Source organism: Oenanthe melanoleuca, chromosome 3 (genome assembly GCF_029582105.1).
Source record: "Oenanthe melanoleuca isolate GR-GAL-2019-014 chromosome 3, OMel1.0, whole genome shotgun sequence".
Lineage (NCBI taxonomy): Eukaryota > Metazoa > Chordata > Aves > Passeriformes > Muscicapidae > Oenanthe > Oenanthe melanoleuca.
Genome location: NC_079336.1, coordinates 60944938 through 60963447, shown reverse-complemented (window position 1 = coordinate 60963447; position 18510 = coordinate 60944938). Strand labels below are relative to the sequence as shown.

Sequence of the window (18510 nt, the reverse complement as noted above, 5' to 3'; positions counted from 1 at the left end):
AAGGAGCATTTATGAGCTGTAAGGATGACCACAGGAAGCTTAATTTTCTCTTCACAGCAGAAGAGAGCAGCCTTCATCACCATCATCCCTACTCTGTAGCTGGACTTTCAGATATTGTGACATTTTAGGACACTTGCCTTGAAACGGCATCCAGAGCACACGATTAAATATGCTTAAGCAAAATTTATTGATGGAGTGACTTCCAGCAGGACAGGACTACCCTGTATTTATGTGAGTATATAGATAACAGACTCAAGGACTGATGGACTCCTGTCCATATGGAAATGGAGAGCCTCAAGTGACAAGTTTCAGCAAGCTGACTCATGGTGTTCTGACATACACGCTCGGGAAGAGTCATCACGGCTTACTTGTTTCTCCTTCTGCATAATCTTACTGGCAGGCCTTAAGATGCTCTAAGGAACCTGAACATGGCCTTTGTTTATCACAAGCTGATGACATTACTACTGAGATAAAGTGTTTAGCAACACAGAATACATTTTGCTTGAACACGTTGGACAGCAAGTGAAACACAAAAGAATACAAATCTTGGTTCGGCAACACTGAGCATCTAGGAAAAACACTGTATCTCTGGTGAAGATGCCAGCTGCAAAGGCCTTCCCGTAGAGACTACAGAGAAATTAATCAGTAAGTTCGTGATGCATATAGCTAGAAATAATCTGAAATTAAAAATTAATTCAGTTTCATCAGTGGTTTCATGAAAATAAGCAATTAATAATTTACTACTTATAGATACAAATTTATTTTTTTAGTGTTCTGGAGGTCTAAATGAACTCCAGTATGTAATTTCTACATTGAAAATACCTATATCACCATCAGAGTTCTTTTTGTTGTTTCTCCCCCAGGAAAAACAAAAACAAAGTCTCAGAAAGCCAGAAACTGACCCTCATGCTCGTTTTCCCTAAGTACAACACAGAACACAAGAGGATGCACATGGGTGGGAAACAATTCATCATCACTTCAACTTGAGCCTTGACTAATTGCACGATAATGCCCTGGCAATCCCAGCCACTATCAGCAGATTTTTCATTCTAAGAAAGGTGGCAGAGCACAGTCAGAGATAAGAAACTTTGGGAAACTATTTTCAGTTTTTTAAATGTTGGTTTGTTGCCTGAAATTGGAAGATAAATAATATTTCTGTTAAAGGGTGGGGTTTTTCGTTAGGGTTTTTTTGTTGTTGTTGTTGTTGTATGTTGGTTGTTGTTGTTGGGCTTTTTGTTTGTTTGGTTGTTTTTTTAAATTCTTAGTATTGTAGCAATAGGCTACACCTCTTCACCTCCAGGAACAATCTATGCACCTCTAGACCTTTCTGGCATTATTCTAAATCCTTTTCTTTTCTGACAAGACTTTCACATTCTGGCCTTAAAAAGCAACTATGGATTATGCATTCATTATACGCCTGAACACAGGATGAGCCCTTGTAAGTATTTGGATAAGGGACAGCCTTTGAAAGCCCAGTATCCTATGGGAAATGCTATGGCTGATTCACCAGGTGCCAATATCCTGCCTGGTAATTCACTATTGGTACTCTTCCAATTAGCAGTAGGAGACATAACCGCTAATACTGCCAGCTGCTACCTGAAATGCCTTTCTTATCTGCTGTCTTTTCCTTTTCATTGTCTGCTTGTCTTCTTGTCTCTTTTAAGAGAGATTCCGCAAGAGGACGAGGATGTTGTAACACTCAATTAAGCGATGCAGTCACAAAAAGGGCAAGTAGCCTATCAACTAGAGATAAGGCAGGGAAACAGCAAACCGAAGAAGGTAGGAGGTTTGGTGGGTAGGAAGCGTTCCGGGTGCGAGGAGGAAGGTCTGAGCTAGTGGAGTGGCTGCTCTTTCTCCCGGAGGCTGGCTTGGTGGGGACATTAATGTGAGCGTGCCTGTGAAGGCACAGACAGGTAGCTGAAGTCGTGACCTTCTGCACTTGCCAGCTAAGGAGAAAAGCACAGATCTCACAGCCCCTCATGGGACCCCTCTGGTTTAGGGTATGCCCAGCGCCGGTGCGCTGGCCTGGCTCCCAGCGTGCGGCCCGCTGCGGGACAGGGGGGCTGCGCTGCGGCAGCGCCGCCGGGAGCGGACGGAGCGCCGGGCACGGGAACCAGCCCCGCGGGCCCGGGCTGCGCCCAGTGACAGCAGCAGCGGCCCGGCCGGAGCCGCGGGGCCCAGCGCACATCCAGCGCCGCCTCCCGCTGCCCGGGGCGGGCAGGCCGGGCTGTCCTCAGCAGCAGCGGCCGGAGCCGCGGGTCCCAGCGCGCACCCAGCGCCGCCTCCCGCCGCCCGGGGCGGGCAGGCCGGGCTGCCGGCGCCCCCCGCCTGCCGGTCGCCATGGCGACCCGCCCGCCCGCCTCCCGCGGGGCTGCTGCCGCCGCAGGCTCCGGCTCCGCTCCGCCAGCCCCAGCGCCGGGAAAGGGTCCCTGCGCCGCCGCGGGCAGGGCCAGGCCCGCCCCAGCCCCGCTGCGCCAGCGGGGCCTGCCCGCGGTGGGAGCGGAGGAGGAGGAGGAGGAGGAGGAGGGACTCCGCAGCGGCAACAACTGACGTGTCCCCGCCATGGAGCTCGGCGTGATTCATCAGCGGCAGCGGGGCGGCAGCGGGGTGCCGCGCTCCGCTCCCGCGTAGGCACTGCCGCGGCGGGGACACCCCGGCACCGCTCTGCCCTCCTCCTCTTCCTCGCCGCCTCTCCGCTTCCCCCGCGGCTAGGCGAGGATCCCGGGGGAGGCAACATGGAAGAAATCCTGCGAAAGCTGCAGAAGGAGGCGTCGGGGAGCAAGCACAAGGCCATCAAAGAGAGCTGCACCTGGGCCATCGGTAAGGGGCGCCGAGCGGAGCGGGGCAGGAGCCGCGATGGATGGAGAGGTTTTGTAACGGAGGGGGCAGGGACACCTCAACAAACTTGTTCTGAGCCCGCCGCTGAGCTCCAGCGGCTGGGGAGGGAGCGGAGCACCCGAGCCATGTAAAGTGCCCGGGAGCTCCGCGCTGCTGGAGGGGCCGCGGCACCTGCTGCCGGTCCCGGGGAGCATCCGCGCCCCCGCCTTCCCCGCCTTCCCCGCCGCCTGGGTCCGCAGCCTGGCTCTGGCGAGGCAGATACACGGAGATCAGTAGCTGTCAGTTTCCGTGTATGTTTCGGAGGTGCTGTCTTTGCCTTTAAAGGCCCCCTCCCTCACTTAAATCGTCGTAAAAAAAAACATGCAGTACAGATTTTACGCTGGTTTAGGATAGGTAATCTTTTTTAAAAGCTAGAAGTTTTGTTTTATTGGATTACATGAGCTCTTTTATCCTTGCAATATAATGATCAGTATAACGAGTTAATCTTACAAGCTTAAGTACATTTCAGTATCCACCCATTTTCAGAGATTGTTTATGGCTTGAAATGTTTTTTGACACTAACAACCTAGAACACTGATCATCAAGACCTTTAACTTAAATCAGCATAAGTGGGATACTTTCAATTGCTTTAAATTTTTGTTTTTCATTCGTGCATAGCTACAACATTCTGTGGTAGATCAGACCTGTTGCTGTCTCATTACTGGCCTTTCATGTTGATGTTGCATGGATTGCTTCATTAACTGGGTGTTAGTCTTGCACAGCAGCCATGCAAGTATCCTCTATGTTGTTCCAGTTTTAGTGGATGTGCTGCCGATAAGTGAAAGGGAGAAGATGGTACTCGATGCCTTCTCATTGGGCTTGCAATGTCCTGACAGATTTATGCAAAGTTTTGGCAGCTCAGAGCAGCAGTGGTTGTTGTTCTGTCAGGTGTAAGTTTTGGGATCATTGGCTTGGAGACTGTAGCCAGGTGTATTAACTGTGGTTGAACTCAGAAGTTTCTTTTAAAAGCCCTGTTGTTTCCTCTGATTATACAGAAACCTTGGATTCTCCTGATGCTGCTATCAAGATACCTCCATATCAGCTAAGGTAAGAACATTGAACTTGAGTTCTACAGAGCTTGTGAGCATTTGTAAAATTGAAACAAAAATTTTGAATTAAATGTGAGATAGAGGAGCGGGCTGCATCTATGTGATTTTTAGAGTTTGTAGATATGCATATCTAGGCTGGTAGTAGTAGGTAGTTTTCTGATGAGCCCTTGGCCTTTGGCCCTTAATGAAATGTAAGGAAATGTGTTAGAATGGGCATGAGTATGTATAGAGGTGACATAGGTTAGAAAGGAGGATTCGCTAATGGTCTAAAGAGTTTCCCTGCTAAATTCCATCTTTCTGTGTAAGCAATGATGCTTCTTAGTTCTAAGTGTGTTTGTGTTCTTTTAAATCTAAATCAGGATTTGTTACTGAAAATAAATATTCTAGAAACTGAAAAGTTGTATCATCATATAGCTAGAACACTGACTAGAAATTAAAATTCTATGCCTACCTCTTCTTTTAGCCTGCTAGATTGTCTTGAATGAGCCTTCTTTCCATTTCCATTTGTTACACATATAAAATGGGAGAGGTGGCATGGCCCTAATTTGTCTAGTTATTTAAAATCTCGTTTTGGAAATTATCACTGTTATGGAGTAGGTAAATAGGCAAAATTATTCACTGTCCTGTCTGACAGAACTATTAGGAATCATCACAAGAAACTAGCAAGTACACTGTTTAAAACAGAAGCATGTTCTTTCACACAGCTTAACTATTAAGACTGAAATGCTTAGGCTTGCCTTATTAGGAATGTAATGGATGCTGAAAGGTTGTATGCATGCAAAAACCACCTCAGCAAATCCATGGAAGAAATTGATTGAAATCTATCAGATGCACAGGGACCATTCTTACTCAGAAGTACTTTAATCAGAGGTGATCAAGTTCATAAAGGAGTACGTTGGAATGTTGCTGTATGTTTGGTCTGTCCTGTGGTCCTCTTAGATATCCACTGTGAGCTGCTGACAGAGGGGACATTTTTTTTTTCTGCAGTATTACTCTCCTGGGGGTGTTTTTATCATCTCATTTTTCCTTGCTGCTCCTTTCATATATGCTTTGCAAGGAAAGTTAGGGATTGAAGAGCTTGTTATTCCAGAGCAGTCACCAAACAAGGAAAGAATAGTTCTTTTGCCACTCTAAAATCCTGTCAGCTGCAGCCCACAAGAGGCCTCAAATCAAATGGGGGATGGATGTAGCACAGGTCTGACATGACCAGTGCCAGACACAATGCATTTCCAGCACAGGATGGAAACAGCTGGATGACTAATTCTCAATAGCTCCATTAGAATTATGTTTCCTTGACACTGGCTGGAGAAAACTTGGCTCTTCACCTTCCCATTTATCAGACTCTATCTTTAATATGGTGTGTGGTCTCTGCCTTGAGGTGCTATTGTCATTTCCTATGAATTAGTTAGCTAGCTATACCACATTTCTTCCTTTTTCACTTGCCTGCTACCTCTTTACAGAGAGGCCTTTTTCTCTTCTTCCCCCAGTGTTCTTAATGATGTATTTGTTTAGTTGGGGTGCTTTTTCCACTGTAAATCCAAATATTTTGAAATAAAGCTAATACCTTTTCAGGTGTAGCTATGATTAAATAAGCTCTTAATGTTGGACTTGTCAGTAGCAATGCACTCATTATTACTGGGTGTTTTGGAAAACGAAAGGAACACAAGAGGATTTGGACAAAAGCTTTTGTTGTGGAGTCCTTGGTAAGGCTCAGCCACACAGCATTAGATAGTGTGGGAGATGTTGCTAAACTTACACTTCACTCTCTGATAACAAGCTACTTGCCAGGCTTCAGATCAGCACACTGGTCCACGTCTTGGGCTGGAGTTTGCCTGCACGACATGTGAATTGGATAAAAGTTCATTGCTTGGTATTTGTTAAGAAGCAGCACTGTGATGGCTCAGTTCCTGGAAAAGAATAGCCTTGAAAGTAGAGCAGTGGCTGTGACCAGACATACATCTAGGATACAGGATGGAGATGTCCTGGCCATGCCTCTTTTCTGCTTTCATCTTACATCGGGTGCAGGTTGTATCAGCTGCTGTAACACAGATCAGCCTCTGGCTGCTCATCCAGCTGGAACTTAATCTTTACTTCACACTTAGGTTCTTTCTTTCTAGAACTGAAGAATAAGGGCTACTCACAAGAATGAGAATGTGTAAGCTGTGTACTCCTTCTTTACTTATAAAACTAAAAGCCATTTTTGACACCCCAGTTCTAGATGAGTAGAGGTTCTTTGTAAAGTTGTCTTTTGTAAAACTGTGGTCCTAGTGTGAGAATTGTGAGGACAAGGTATCTCTGCTTTTCCTCAGACTATGACAATTTGAGTTCCAGGGGGTTTTGGCATGTATTATATCACCTGTGTACTTACCTCCACTGTAATATTGGGGTAGATGACTTCTGTGTTCTCTCTTGTTCCTGCCCCATCCATAGTTTCATCTTGTGTTGGGCTTTTGTTACTGAACATGAGGCAGACCACAATACAGTTCCCTGATGTCCATGCAATTAACTGGGGGCTTCAGCTGTAGCATTTGCATGGGAGCTGTTTCCAGCAGTTGTCTGGTAGCAGTTTAGATAGCACATGCCTGCTATGTTTGGGGGAACCTTTTGTCCCGAGGGAGTCCCAGTGACTGACCATCCAGGCTGGAATGTAATTCTTTAATTAGTTTGATAGAGATCAGTTTGGTATATCTTCAGGGAGCTAGATGAGACTATTTTGTTCAACTTCCTTTGATGTTAATTGGACTCATGAATCCAAATCCCCGTTAATGACCTTGCATATTGGTTCTAGTGAGGGGCATTAATTTAATGTCTCACTTCCAAAAGAAATACAAATCTCCAACAAATACAGAGTTTCCCACTGAGTCTTGTCAGCTCTGCCTTGAGATAGAAATATGTCTGTGATTATTCAGTGATTTTAACTGAATCAGAGTAATAGGCAAGGGTGTGAGATAGTAACAAAGATTAAAGTGGATCAGGTGGAAGTGGCCTTAAGTCAGTTCAAGGCTTTGGTGTAGATGTTCCATGAAATCTTGAGAAGGGATAGCCACATAACCCGTTGGTAACTGGTCTCTTGTTATCTGTCTAGTAGGATGATATTTGTCTCTGAATATGAGTTGTGAAGGTTGGATATACACTAAGTGCTTAAGGAGGCTGGGTGGCTAACTTATAAATAATGAATTAGATAAGAGAAATTGATGTGCTTGTGTTTTAATTGGTGAATTGATCACATAGAAAATAGCTTAAGAGTCCTTAATGTTGTCCACCAGCAAACAGTTGTTTGCTACTCAGCTGGGCTATATTCACTTCAGTATTTTCAGGATGGCAAATTCTCCCCTAAGGCCAGGACTATACACTGAACGAGGCTCTCTTCTTGGCTTGCTGTGATTTTAAAGGCTGAAATATGAGCTATAAAAGGTAACTGAACAGACACAAGAAAATGAGCTTTGAAAAAGAATGTTTGATTGGAGCAGTTTAATACTCAAGAGGATTATCTACATATCAGAGAATAAAATAAGAGGCTAGATAGCAGTTGCCAGTCACATACTGCTTTGAAAAAGCTTGGGATTGCCAGAGTTTCTTGGAATGCATTATGTCATTAAGTCATGCCTTATAGCTATGTAAAACTCAGTGGCTTGCTATCAGCACAGACTTTGCTGGAAAGAAGGGGTTGGTTGGGACTTCTGAAGGGGCTTTCTTTTTGGAAGAAATGTCAATTGGGTTTGTGTGGCCAGGTTTTGGTAGTAGGAGTGACTTCTGTGAGAAGCTGCCAGAAGCTTCCCCCATGTCCAGCAGAGCCAATGCCAGCTGGCTTCAAGACAGAAGTGCCCCTGGCCAACTCTGGGCCAGCCAGAAGTGGTGGCAACCCCTCTGTGATTAAAAGTTTAGGAAGAAGAAAAAGGGTTGTTTGGCAAATGTAGTTGCTTTTAGAGAAGAGTGTGGTGAGAATATGTGAGAGGAGCGACAATGCAGACACCAAGGCCAGTGAAGAAGGAGAAGGAGGTGATGTTCCAGGTACCTGAGCTCAGATTCCCCTTCAGCTCGTGGTGCAGCCCGTGGAGAAGCAGCTGTGCCTCTGCAGCCCATGGAGATCCATAGTGGAGCAGACATCCACCTGCAGCCCATGGAGGAGACTCACACTGGAGCAGGTGGATGCCTGGGGCGAGGCTGTGAGCCTGTGGGAGGCCTGTGTCGGAGCAGGTTTCCTGGTAGGACTTGCGTCCTTGTGGAGGACTGATGTTGAAGCAGGCCATGACTCCTTTCCCTAAGCAGTGGCAGGAGCAGCGTGTGATGAACTGACCACAACCCACATTCCCTGCCTCCCTGTGTCACTGGGCAGGAGGAGGGAGGGCGGGGGGAAGGTGTTTAGCTCTTATTTTAGTTCTCATTATCCTGCTCTGGTTTTGGTAATAATAAATTGAATTAGTATCTCTAATTTGAGTCAGTTTTTCCTGTGGCAATATCTGGAGAGTGATCTCTCTCTATCCAGATCTCAAACCTTGAACCCTTCATTATATTTTCTCTCCCCTGTCCAGTTGTGGAGGGGAGTGACAGAGTGGCTTTGGTGGGAGCCTGGCATCCAGTCAGGGTCAACACACTAAATTCCCTCTTATATTTGGCCTTTTAAAAGTGATCAGTATTTCTGGAGATTACAGTTGGAAAGTCAGAAGTCAGTGAGGAGCAGGGTTCTGTGTAATAACCAGTTCATGTCCAGTTCTGTCTCTTCCTCCTTGTGTTCCAGTACTAATCATGTTGGTGCTAGCTTTTGAGGGCAATTTGTGAACTTCTTCTATACTTGTGGACATTTGGGGAGCGGGACATTTGGGGATGAAAGTGATCTTACTCATTTTACCTTACACGTGATTAACAAATAATAAAAGCAGTAATTGTGGTGTGATCATCACAAACTAAAAATGCTGTAGAGACTTTCAATCCTCTTAGTTTGCAGGTCCACTTACATAGTCTTGAGTCTTGGGATGCACTTTACCATCTTTATTGTGAAGAAATGTTTGTGATTTCATCATTTTTGTCTTCTCCCATCTCTTAATTTTGTTTATGTTTTCTGTTAGTTTCTTTGTACTGGGAGAGAGTGGCTAGGAAAGCTGATGCATACATAGCAGATCCCCTGAACAGAAGTAAGGAGTGGGGAGGGAGGAATCATTGTCTCTAAGGCTTTTTTCTGGGAGATGGTTTTAGCAGCTCTCTCTGTTTTACTCTTTCTCTTTTGTAAAAACAATTTGTTTCCTGCTCTTGCTGCCACAACCACCTGGCATTAGGTGCTCCTGTGCTTTCTTCCTGGATGTGACAGCTGGATGTGACTCATGCTGCTCAACCATTACATGGTCACTATCTGCCATTCAGTGAGTGAATTATGAGTTCCCTGTCAGGCAGCTGGCAAGAAGAGATTTGAGTGCCAGTGTGGATTACTGACCTGCATCTCCCATGTTGGCAGTTTACAGCCTGGATCCAGACTTTTGGGGGCACTTATGTAGTCCATTTGGTATTTTGGATGATGTATATGCACTGGTCTTGATTTAAAATTTTGCATTCTCATTTCTAATGTTGAGGAGTAGATGAGGGAAGGAAATGAGTGTTTAGAAGGGCAATGTGCCACTAATACAGTATTTGGATCAATATGCATGTTTAATCTAGGATATGTAAGTGGCCCTATTTCTTGTCTAATGGGCAGGTATTTTTATCTCAGCAAAACTTTGCATCTGTTCTGGGACCCCAAAAGACAGAAGTGTTGGAGAGGAAAGGGAAGGGGATATGTAGGGTCAGCCTCAGGAGTCCTTGAAAACGTGTTAGCTGGAGTTGTGACTTTTGAATGTATGGAGCAAAGTTTAGCATTGTTATGAATAAAAGATACATGGTTTCTGTTACTTTTACTTGTGAGTTTGAGTGAGGTTTTTTCTTTGCTTTTAGTGGTGTTTTTTTAAAGAGCAGTGCTTGCTCTTTCTGAAGCTAACTTTCTGCCTTTCCTGATGTTCTTTGTATTAGTGAGCCATAATAATCACCACTGCCTTGGGTCTTTGTTCTTTTTATAGACTTTTCCAAAATTCATTCTACTTTTGTGACAAAAGCCCACAGTGAAGTAGTCTTGGCTGGGCTGAAGTTAATTTTCTTCATGGGAGCTGGTAGAATGGCAGATGAGGAGATGAGTGGGGCTGAGGATGAGAGCAGCCAGGGCTTTAACTGTTTGTCTAACTTCTAACAACAAATGCAACTGAAATACTGACCTAAGGGTCTAAGGATGATAATGGGACAGAAGTGCGTGTGTTTGTTTTAAACATTTGATCATTTTCAGTGGTTGAAGAAGAAAAGAAAATGGGAACATCATGAGGCTTTTGGTAATTGTCAGTTAAGAGAATGAAATATGGTTGGGGGCGGGAAGAGGAGTGGCACTGAAACTGAGAGGGCTGTTTTCCTGCTAAATGGTGCTTTGCTCTGGTCTCTGTGTGATGCTGTGCAAGTCATGACTTTTCTTTGTTTTGAAAATGAAGGGGTGAGTGGGAATAATGACAGTCTTTTCTCATATTTCCTTTATTTACATTCCATGAAAAGTAACAAAGCTGCAGGAAATTCACTACCTTTCATTTCCTTGAATGTTTGTTTGGTTAAGAAACTGAATATGCTGAAGTGTAGTGAGTATAAAATTACGTAATGCATTGCAAACATGAGGATATTTTTAGCAACCATCCCTTAGGTCTATGGAGATTTAGCACTGAACTGCTGTGAAAGTTGAATGGTATTGCAGATTACAGCACTGACCTTCAAAGTGTAACTAGTAATGACCAGAAATATACTTCATTCTCCCATTTCTTCATCTGATTTCTGTAACTCACAGCTGCGGTGGAGAAAATAAGGTAATTTGTAGGATGTCTGTGTGATAGTCCCTCTGTGTCTCTTTTTCCATTCTCTCAGCCCTACCTTCTCTCAGCATTGTAAGACTTCTCCCTCATGGAAGTTTAACTCTCATAAAACACTTGATTTGTTATTTTGTGCTTAAAATCTAAAACAAAAATGCTTTCACTAGACAAATCTTTAGCTTCACTTCCAGACGTACCAAATATAGGGAAGAGAGATTTCATGGAATAGCTTTCAGAACTGTAGGCTGAGCAAGTCCAGCTTGTCACCTCATCTTCATGCTCTAGTTCAAATCATAATCAACAAAATCACCTAAAGGCTACAGATTGCTTTGTGATTAAGACCTGGTGAGGTTTACATGTGTCACCAAGGTCCTTAAGAGCAGGGCTTATAAGTGACTATGATACCTTGTGCATAAAGGGCAAATATCTGTGGGGGTGGGTGTTCTAGGGAGAGCAATGATAACATATCAGAGAGAGATTACACTAGGGCTTTGGAGGCTGGAAGCATCTGATTATTATTTTGGCCTTGTCCACCTTATATTAATATTGTGTAGAATCTTTTGCTGTCTCTCTTCCTCTCCTCTTGAAGTAAGGTACGCCTTGTGCTTTTGGGTTTTTTTGTTCTGTTTTGTTTTCATCTTGACAACAAGTTCTTATCTAGGAACTTTGTGTTTCTGTTAAAATCAAGATGTTATTAGCTAGTGTAGCAAGGAGGCAAATGACCTCAGAAGTGCTCTCCAGCTGAGTGACTGTGCTGAGCTACTTAATTACGATTGTATGAATTCTGTGGTCTTGGCTGCACTGGGTTGGCTGGAAGATTAAATTGCTCACGTTTGCCTTTCCCATGAGTAGAGCTGTGCTGCTTCTGTAGTGCCAAATTCATTTATCTGAGAAAGGATGTAAATAAAAAAGATTATAAATACCATTATGTCACTTCTTTAATACCAAGCAGTTTTAAATTGTGATCTCATTCAAGATTCCAGGTTGAAAAAAGAATTATTAAAGTTCTAGCTAGCAGACTGTGTGAAATTACATTTAGGCATTGTTCTGCACTTTTTTTCCCCTGTGTCATTAAACATCCTCTGATAAGCAGCTCATATTTCCCTGCAAAGGCAGTCTTATTTAACTGTTGGATGAAGACTTTGTGTCTGGGTTTGAAAAGCAAAAGGATGGAAGGGAAGAGGGAATACATGAAAAAAAGAGGAAGGAAAAATTAAATACTGAGTTGGATGGAACTCTGAGAGAGAGCTGATATCAGCAGCTGAGGTGAGAAAATTGGATATGGAAAGAAAAGGAGCATTAACCTTAAGTCAAAGGAGAGCAAGCCTTTCCATTGTAACTAGATAAAAGCAAAGAGTTTTGTGCTCTGTAGGAAGGGAAAGAATTAGATTTAAAAAAAAATAAGATGCAAGTGGTGAGAAAAAAAGTGAAAAGTCCTTCAGCCAGAAACTGCAATTGCTTTAGTTATTAGTAAAGGTTGAAACTCACCTGATATATGCAAATATATGAGGCAAATCTTATGATATGGGAAACATGCCCACAAGTGTGTCTATGCTTGTGAGTAGCTGGAGTAAAATCCTGTCCCTGTTGATGCAAGCCAGCATTTAGATCTACATAGTTTGGCAACAGTCTCCCAACTGTTTTTTTCTAGGACCTGTAAATTGCAGCACTGAGTGCTTGTTCATTCTTATGTAGCATGGTAGCACCAAAGTTCTCTAATCATCATGCCTATTTTATGGCACAGTGCCATAAAGATAATTTGTTGGTTTATTTTTTCTTGAAAAGGAGGATTCTAGCTGGAAGGCTTCAGATTTTATCTTTTATCTTATTGCTCTACTATGTCTCTAAGTACTATTGGCAAACTTGTACGTAGAGGTGCAAATTTTAGTGCTGGAGGGGTCTATTGTAATCATCTGGTTTGACTTCCTGCATTGTGGAGGTGGGAGAATGTGCCCTGTATTTATATACCATGGATTCCAAACCTCTTTCCAACCTGAGCTTGACTGTAATTCTCTTTGTAAGTGGGATGATCATATTTCTGCACTAATAATTTCTCTAGAATGTGAGCAAGAACTTAAAGCTTCCTTCTTCTTGAGGAGCTGTTATTTGAAAAATGATGCATTTATTCCGTGTTCCTTGTCCAGGTTTTAAATACTTCCATTACACCTAAACTTGTTGGTGGAATCTTTTATAAATGTTCAAGTACAGGAAAAAAATTTATGTTTCTATTTTTATGTGTACACGTGTTCATGTATACAACACTAGAATTTGTTTTATGTAAATTAAATCATTCCTTTTTGTGCAAGAACAGTGTTTGCTTCTGTTTGGTTTACTTAAGGGTAGCAGCTGTGGGTACTTGCAGAATTCTGAGAATTCATCTCTACCAATTATTTTCTCATCATGGGCCAACTCTTCTGCTTGAATAAGTGATGCTAATAATACTACACTATGCTACTCTGTTCTTTTTAAGCAGCCAAAACAGAGAAAATATTTTCAATCATTGGTTACTCTGACTAAAAAATGTCGGACTTTCGCCATGACTGTTATTCTGTCTAATAAACAGTGTATCAGAACATGGCAACAGTGGTGAATCAAATTCTTATCTGTTCTTTGACGGGGCTGTGAATTATTCTGTGGAATGCAAACTGCATGCTGATAAGGCCTTGAGGTTCTAAATTTTGCTTCTCCTATGTAATTTTCAGCAGGAAGATAATGTAGAGACCTGTCTTATTTTTAATCTTTAATTTTCAGAAATGGGATTAAAAATAATGTGATTATCACCATTTGCATGGAGCATTTTTCATGCCCCATTCCCTAAGTCAGGGAGGGGAAGGTAGACTGTGAGACTGTGTTTCAGGCACCAACAACAAGGAGTTAAGATTAGGCAATTTCTTCATTACAGTTTGTATCCTGAGAGTGAATTAGTGAGCCATTATTCGTTTCTCACTAAAGGCTTTTTTGTCATTACAATGAGAATAGAAAGATTTTTATGATCTCTCTACTTGCAATAGTAATTTGTCTTGCTCTGACCTTTCTAGCAGTCTGTTTTGACTGACCTGCTATAGCATCCCCTATTCCAGACCTGCAGGGAGACAGATATGTTGTTAGGTTGACGAGCCACAGAAAGCTTGGACAACTGGAAAGGTCATTGTAACCTAGTGTGCTGAATATAAAGGCTGTGTGTGTTCTCATCACTCATTCTACAGTTAGCAAAGCTGACAGCCATGGAGTGGGGTTGCTCAAGGGGGACAACCTGTGCTCTGGGAGGTACTGGCCCTGCATTATGCACTCTGTCGCTGAGCTGTTTTGCTTGCCCTGGCAGGTGGCTTACTCTCTTCCAAGTCAAGGGTGTTCCCTTCCTTTCATTCTCCCTCTGTGTTGTAATTGATGTGTTTCAATCAGAGTTAGGTTGGTATTTGTGCCTCAAACTGTATGTGTAGATATGGCCACAACAGCATATAACAGTATAGATGCGTGTGAAACTACTTTCTGTACATTGCGTAAAGGGAGACTATTCTTAAACATGTTTTGAAGTATACTGTTGTGCATCAGCTTATTCTGAGAACTTCACTTGTGTAAAATGTCTTGCATGTGTAGTACTGCAAAACCTGCTGGAATTGTCACTGAACCATACAGAACTGCAGACAGTGTAGTAAGCAATGAAATCCTGTGATGGGAGACTGCTCCAAACAGAGTGGAATTATGAAAGGGCTGCAAGGTATGAGAGGAAACCTCATTCTCTTACTTCACTGCACTGAAATCAGTTGAGGTAATTCCAATTTGCATTCCCTATTTTGCAGCCTTATTGAATTGAATTCTTAAGGCGTTAGAAGGAGCTGTGTTAATTTACATCATTCTCCTGTTCTGCTTGAGGATTATCTGTTATGTCCTTCATGTTCTCATGCTATCAGATGATGCATTTAAATGGCAGGTTGAGCTGAAGTGTGAAAGGTGCTCAAGCTAATCAAACATTGTAAGATATCTCTGCAGGTGTTTCATAGCTGTAGCATGGAAATGCTAAAGGCTTAATTGACTGAGTGTGTAACAAGAACAGGAAATGACATAATGGCAATTCATTTTCTCCAAGAATACAGTGGGAATACAGTCTGCAGCAACCTTAATTAGATTTTCAGTTAAACATTTTTAGCAAGGATGGGAAGTTCAGCTAATTGAATCTGTTCTAATTTCCATCCTCCTGTTTGTCATTTTTTGCTCTTCTTTTTGGGACATGTATCAAAGCTCTCATTGTTCTGAGCTCATTGCAGTATGTGATGACAGATGGCAGGCAACATGCTGATGTGCGGGGTAGCTACACATAAGCCATAGGAGCTCCCACCTGTCTTCATTGTCATGAAACTGAACTGGATCCACTCCAGTGGCTTATGACTTTCTCCATTTTCCCCCTTCTCCCAGTCTTCATCCACTTTAATGTGAGAATAAATTCATTTTATATTAATAATGCCCAAAATGTTTATATGCAGTTGCAAAAATCTGTAGAAAGTCTAAAAATTTTTGGTGTTCTGTCCTGAAGAGATGCAGGTCCAAATAACCATCAGTTTCTGGTATCCTTCAGTTAGTTCTATACACTGTAGTGATTTTTTTTCCTTCTTTTTTTCCTGTCTGTGTCTGGCTGATGGAGTACCAGTTAATGCACAGGTTACTTGTTTTGGCACCTGTTGATCTGCTCATTACAAATGCGAGTTCACCTCACTTTAACAGAGAAGTATAACAAAGTCACAGTGTAAAAGTATTTAAAGGTGCTTTCCAGATTAGAGATGTGTGAAGTGTTGAAGAAATATGCCAGCTTTCTTTAGAGGGTAAAAGTGCTTCACAGAATTGTGAAATTCTCTTTGGTTGCTGTATGTAAGCATGATCTTCCTGAAAGTGATACAAGCCATCTGATATATTGCTTGAATACCAATTTTAGTTGCATTTTTCCCCTCTCACTTTTTAAAACATTTTTCCTAGGGAGAAGTGTCTCCTTCCTCTTCAACTGGCTCTGGAATCGAAGAGCATGAAGCTGGCCCAACAGGCTCTAGCAGGGATGCAGGTATGACTTTAGAGTGGGAATGTGTTGGCAGGCAGTGGATGTCAAAAAAATCTAGGCTTTTCTTTTGAAAAATACTACAGAAAAATCGTCTGTCCTCGGGTGAACCTAACAATAATGGTCATGTTTCTGTTCAGAAGTTAGGATGCAAGTAAAGACTGGTGATTTTGTAGAAGCTAAAAATATTTTGCAGATAGGTGGGAGGTCCTGGATTTTAACATTGAAATGTAGATGTGTTCTTCGTTGTGGACCCTGTGCTACTTCCAGAAAAATGTGCCACTGCTAAGCATCTTAGAAATTAGGCTGAAATTTGCTGTTTTCTTTGATTAGAAAAGAGGAGAGCAGTGCTTGGAAGATGGAGAGGTTAACAGAGGATCTGGTGGCTGTGTTCTTTTTGTGTGAGCATTTTTTTGGGTTTTTTGTACACTGAAAACTGTAGAAACAACATCTGATTTGGAAGTCTATGAAATTGCAAGAGAAATCAACAGTGCAGCACAAGCACTGTTCCTGGATTCGACAGTATAAAAACTAAAATAGTTTACTGTTCTTTTAATTGGACAAATGAGTACAAGTCAGTAAATACTTATCAGTAGGGGATGCTGGTTGTGGAAAAGGCTGGGGCAAAAAATCCATTTTCCAAAAATAATTTTTTCCCTTGGAGGGCCAGAATGAAGTTATTCTGGGATGTAAGCGGATCGTTCAAATTGACTTAATCCAGCATATGAGGTGTCAGACACTTGGTTAGAGAGTTCCCCATATTGGGGCACGGTGTGGTTCTAGAAGGGAAGGGCTGCTAAGATAGCAAAGGGACTGGAGCATCTCCCCTATGAGGAAGGGCTGACAGCTGGGACTGTTTAGACTGGAAAAGAGGTGCCTCCAGGGCTGGAGATACCACAGCCTCTCTGGACAACCTGTGCTTGATCACCCTTACAGTTAATTTTTTCCTGATATTCAGAGGAAACCTTCTGTATTTCAGTTTGTGCCCAGAGCTTCTTGTCCTGCCACTGGGCATCACTAGAGAGTTCTTGCCTGTTCTCTTTGCAAACACTCTTCACATATTTATATGTGGTGGTGAGATCCTCCCTGAGCCTTCTCTTCTCCAGTCTAAACAGTCCCAGCTCTTAGCCTTGCCCCATAAGAGAGATGCTCCTGTCCCTTTGTCATCTTAGCAGACCTTCCATGGACTCTCTTCAACAGTTCCATATCTCCCATCCTGAACTAAACATTCTTTTTTATATAGAAACCCCCATTATTCTCATTGCAGATTGAGTTAAATCTCCTCAGGCTGTTCAGTGCTAAAACACTTGATATTCTGGTATGTGGGAAATGCTTTAAAACATTGTGAGTTAAACCGTAGCTGGCAGTTCAGCTTTGCCCACTCACTCCTTCCCTCTCAGAGGTATGGAAGAGAGAATCAAAAGGGTAAAAGTGAGGAAAACTGTGGGCTAAGACAAAGTTTAATAGCAAAATCAAAGCTGCATATGCAACTAAAAGAATATCTGAAATTATTCACCACTTCCCATGGAGCAGCAAGTGTTCAGCCATCTCTAGGAAAACAGGGCTCCATCATGTATAACAGTTATGTTGGAAGACAAATGGCTTAACTCTGGATGTCTGTGTACCCTCCACTTCTTCCTTCTTTGCCCAGCTGTTGTTGCTGAGCACAGTGTCATATAGTTTGGAATATCCCATTGGTCACATTAGGGTCTGCTGTCTCAGCTGTGTCCCCTGCCAAACTCTTCTGCACCCCCAGCCTGCTTGCTGGAGAACCAGTCTGAGAAACAGGCAGCCTTGATGCTGCCTAAGCTCTGATCAGCAATAGCAAAATGTGGGGGTGTGTTATCAGTACTGTTTTGGTCACATATCCAAAACACAGCACTCTTTGAGCTCCTATGAAGAAAATTACCACTATCCCAGCCAAAACCAGTACAAGCATAGAAAATAAGAAGTAGGAGTGAACGGATGAAATGTGCTGCAAGGTTGAAGCTGAGGAGGAGCATCAGTACAAAAGTGATGCAGAATGTAGAGAGGGAAGTGGGCTGCTCAAAGTCTCTGCTAGGACAGAGCATGATTGTGTTCCTGGGATCTAAGACTAGCTAGTTTTGTTTTGTTGTGGGGTCTTCTGAGAAGATAGGAGCTGGGAAAAGACTTGTGTGGTTACACCTCTTGCAGGATGCCTGCCACTAATAAGGTACACACATGAAGATGGTTACAGACTATGTGGAAGAGGATTTCTAGTAGACCTACAAGGAAATAGTTGACAATGTCAGGAGATAGTATCTGAGATACTGGGCAAAGTAAACCTGATCAGTCTAAAGTATTCAGTCTGAAGTTCAGTCAGTCTGTATTGAATTCAGTTCAACCAGCCCAATGTCAGGACAAGGAATTTTGGTATCACTACAGCTTGGGTTGGTTTCTATGTGTGCTTGTGTTAGTCACTTGTTAACTTCACTTTTCATCTGAGGACTTGATTGTATCCATTAATGGTCAACTTCTGTATGACACAAAACGCGTCTTTCCAGGGATCAGAAGTGCCACCTCGGCAGCGTTTGTGCTTTGTACACTATTGGAGTAATTGGGACAGTAGGTGATTGTCTCCTGTTGGGCAGGAGATCTGATAGCACTAGTTTAATGCCAGGATACTAGCCTGAGTGTTTTTTGTTGTTGTTTT

General features: G+C 42.8%; 1 protein-coding gene across 2 annotated transcripts in view; it reads left to right on the top strand.

Annotated features, from left to right (window-relative positions):
• Positions 1-2477: 2477 nt before the first annotated feature.
• The window catches only part of ARFGEF3 (ARFGEF family member 3), an 82888-nt gene continuing 66855 nt past the window's right edge, over positions 2478-18510 (top strand). Inside the window, exons 1-3 of one of the 2 annotated variants that reach the window (XM_056487790.1) lie at positions 2478-2820; positions 3873-3924; positions 15761-15842. In XM_056487790.1, the coding sequence (XP_056343765.1) occupies positions 2736-2820; positions 3873-3924; positions 15761-15842 (219 nt within the window). In that variant the 5' untranslated portion in view covers positions 2478-2735. The remainder of the gene's footprint in view (positions 2821-3872; positions 3925-15760; positions 15843-18510) is intronic. The other variant, XM_056487789.1, reaches the window with a different exon arrangement.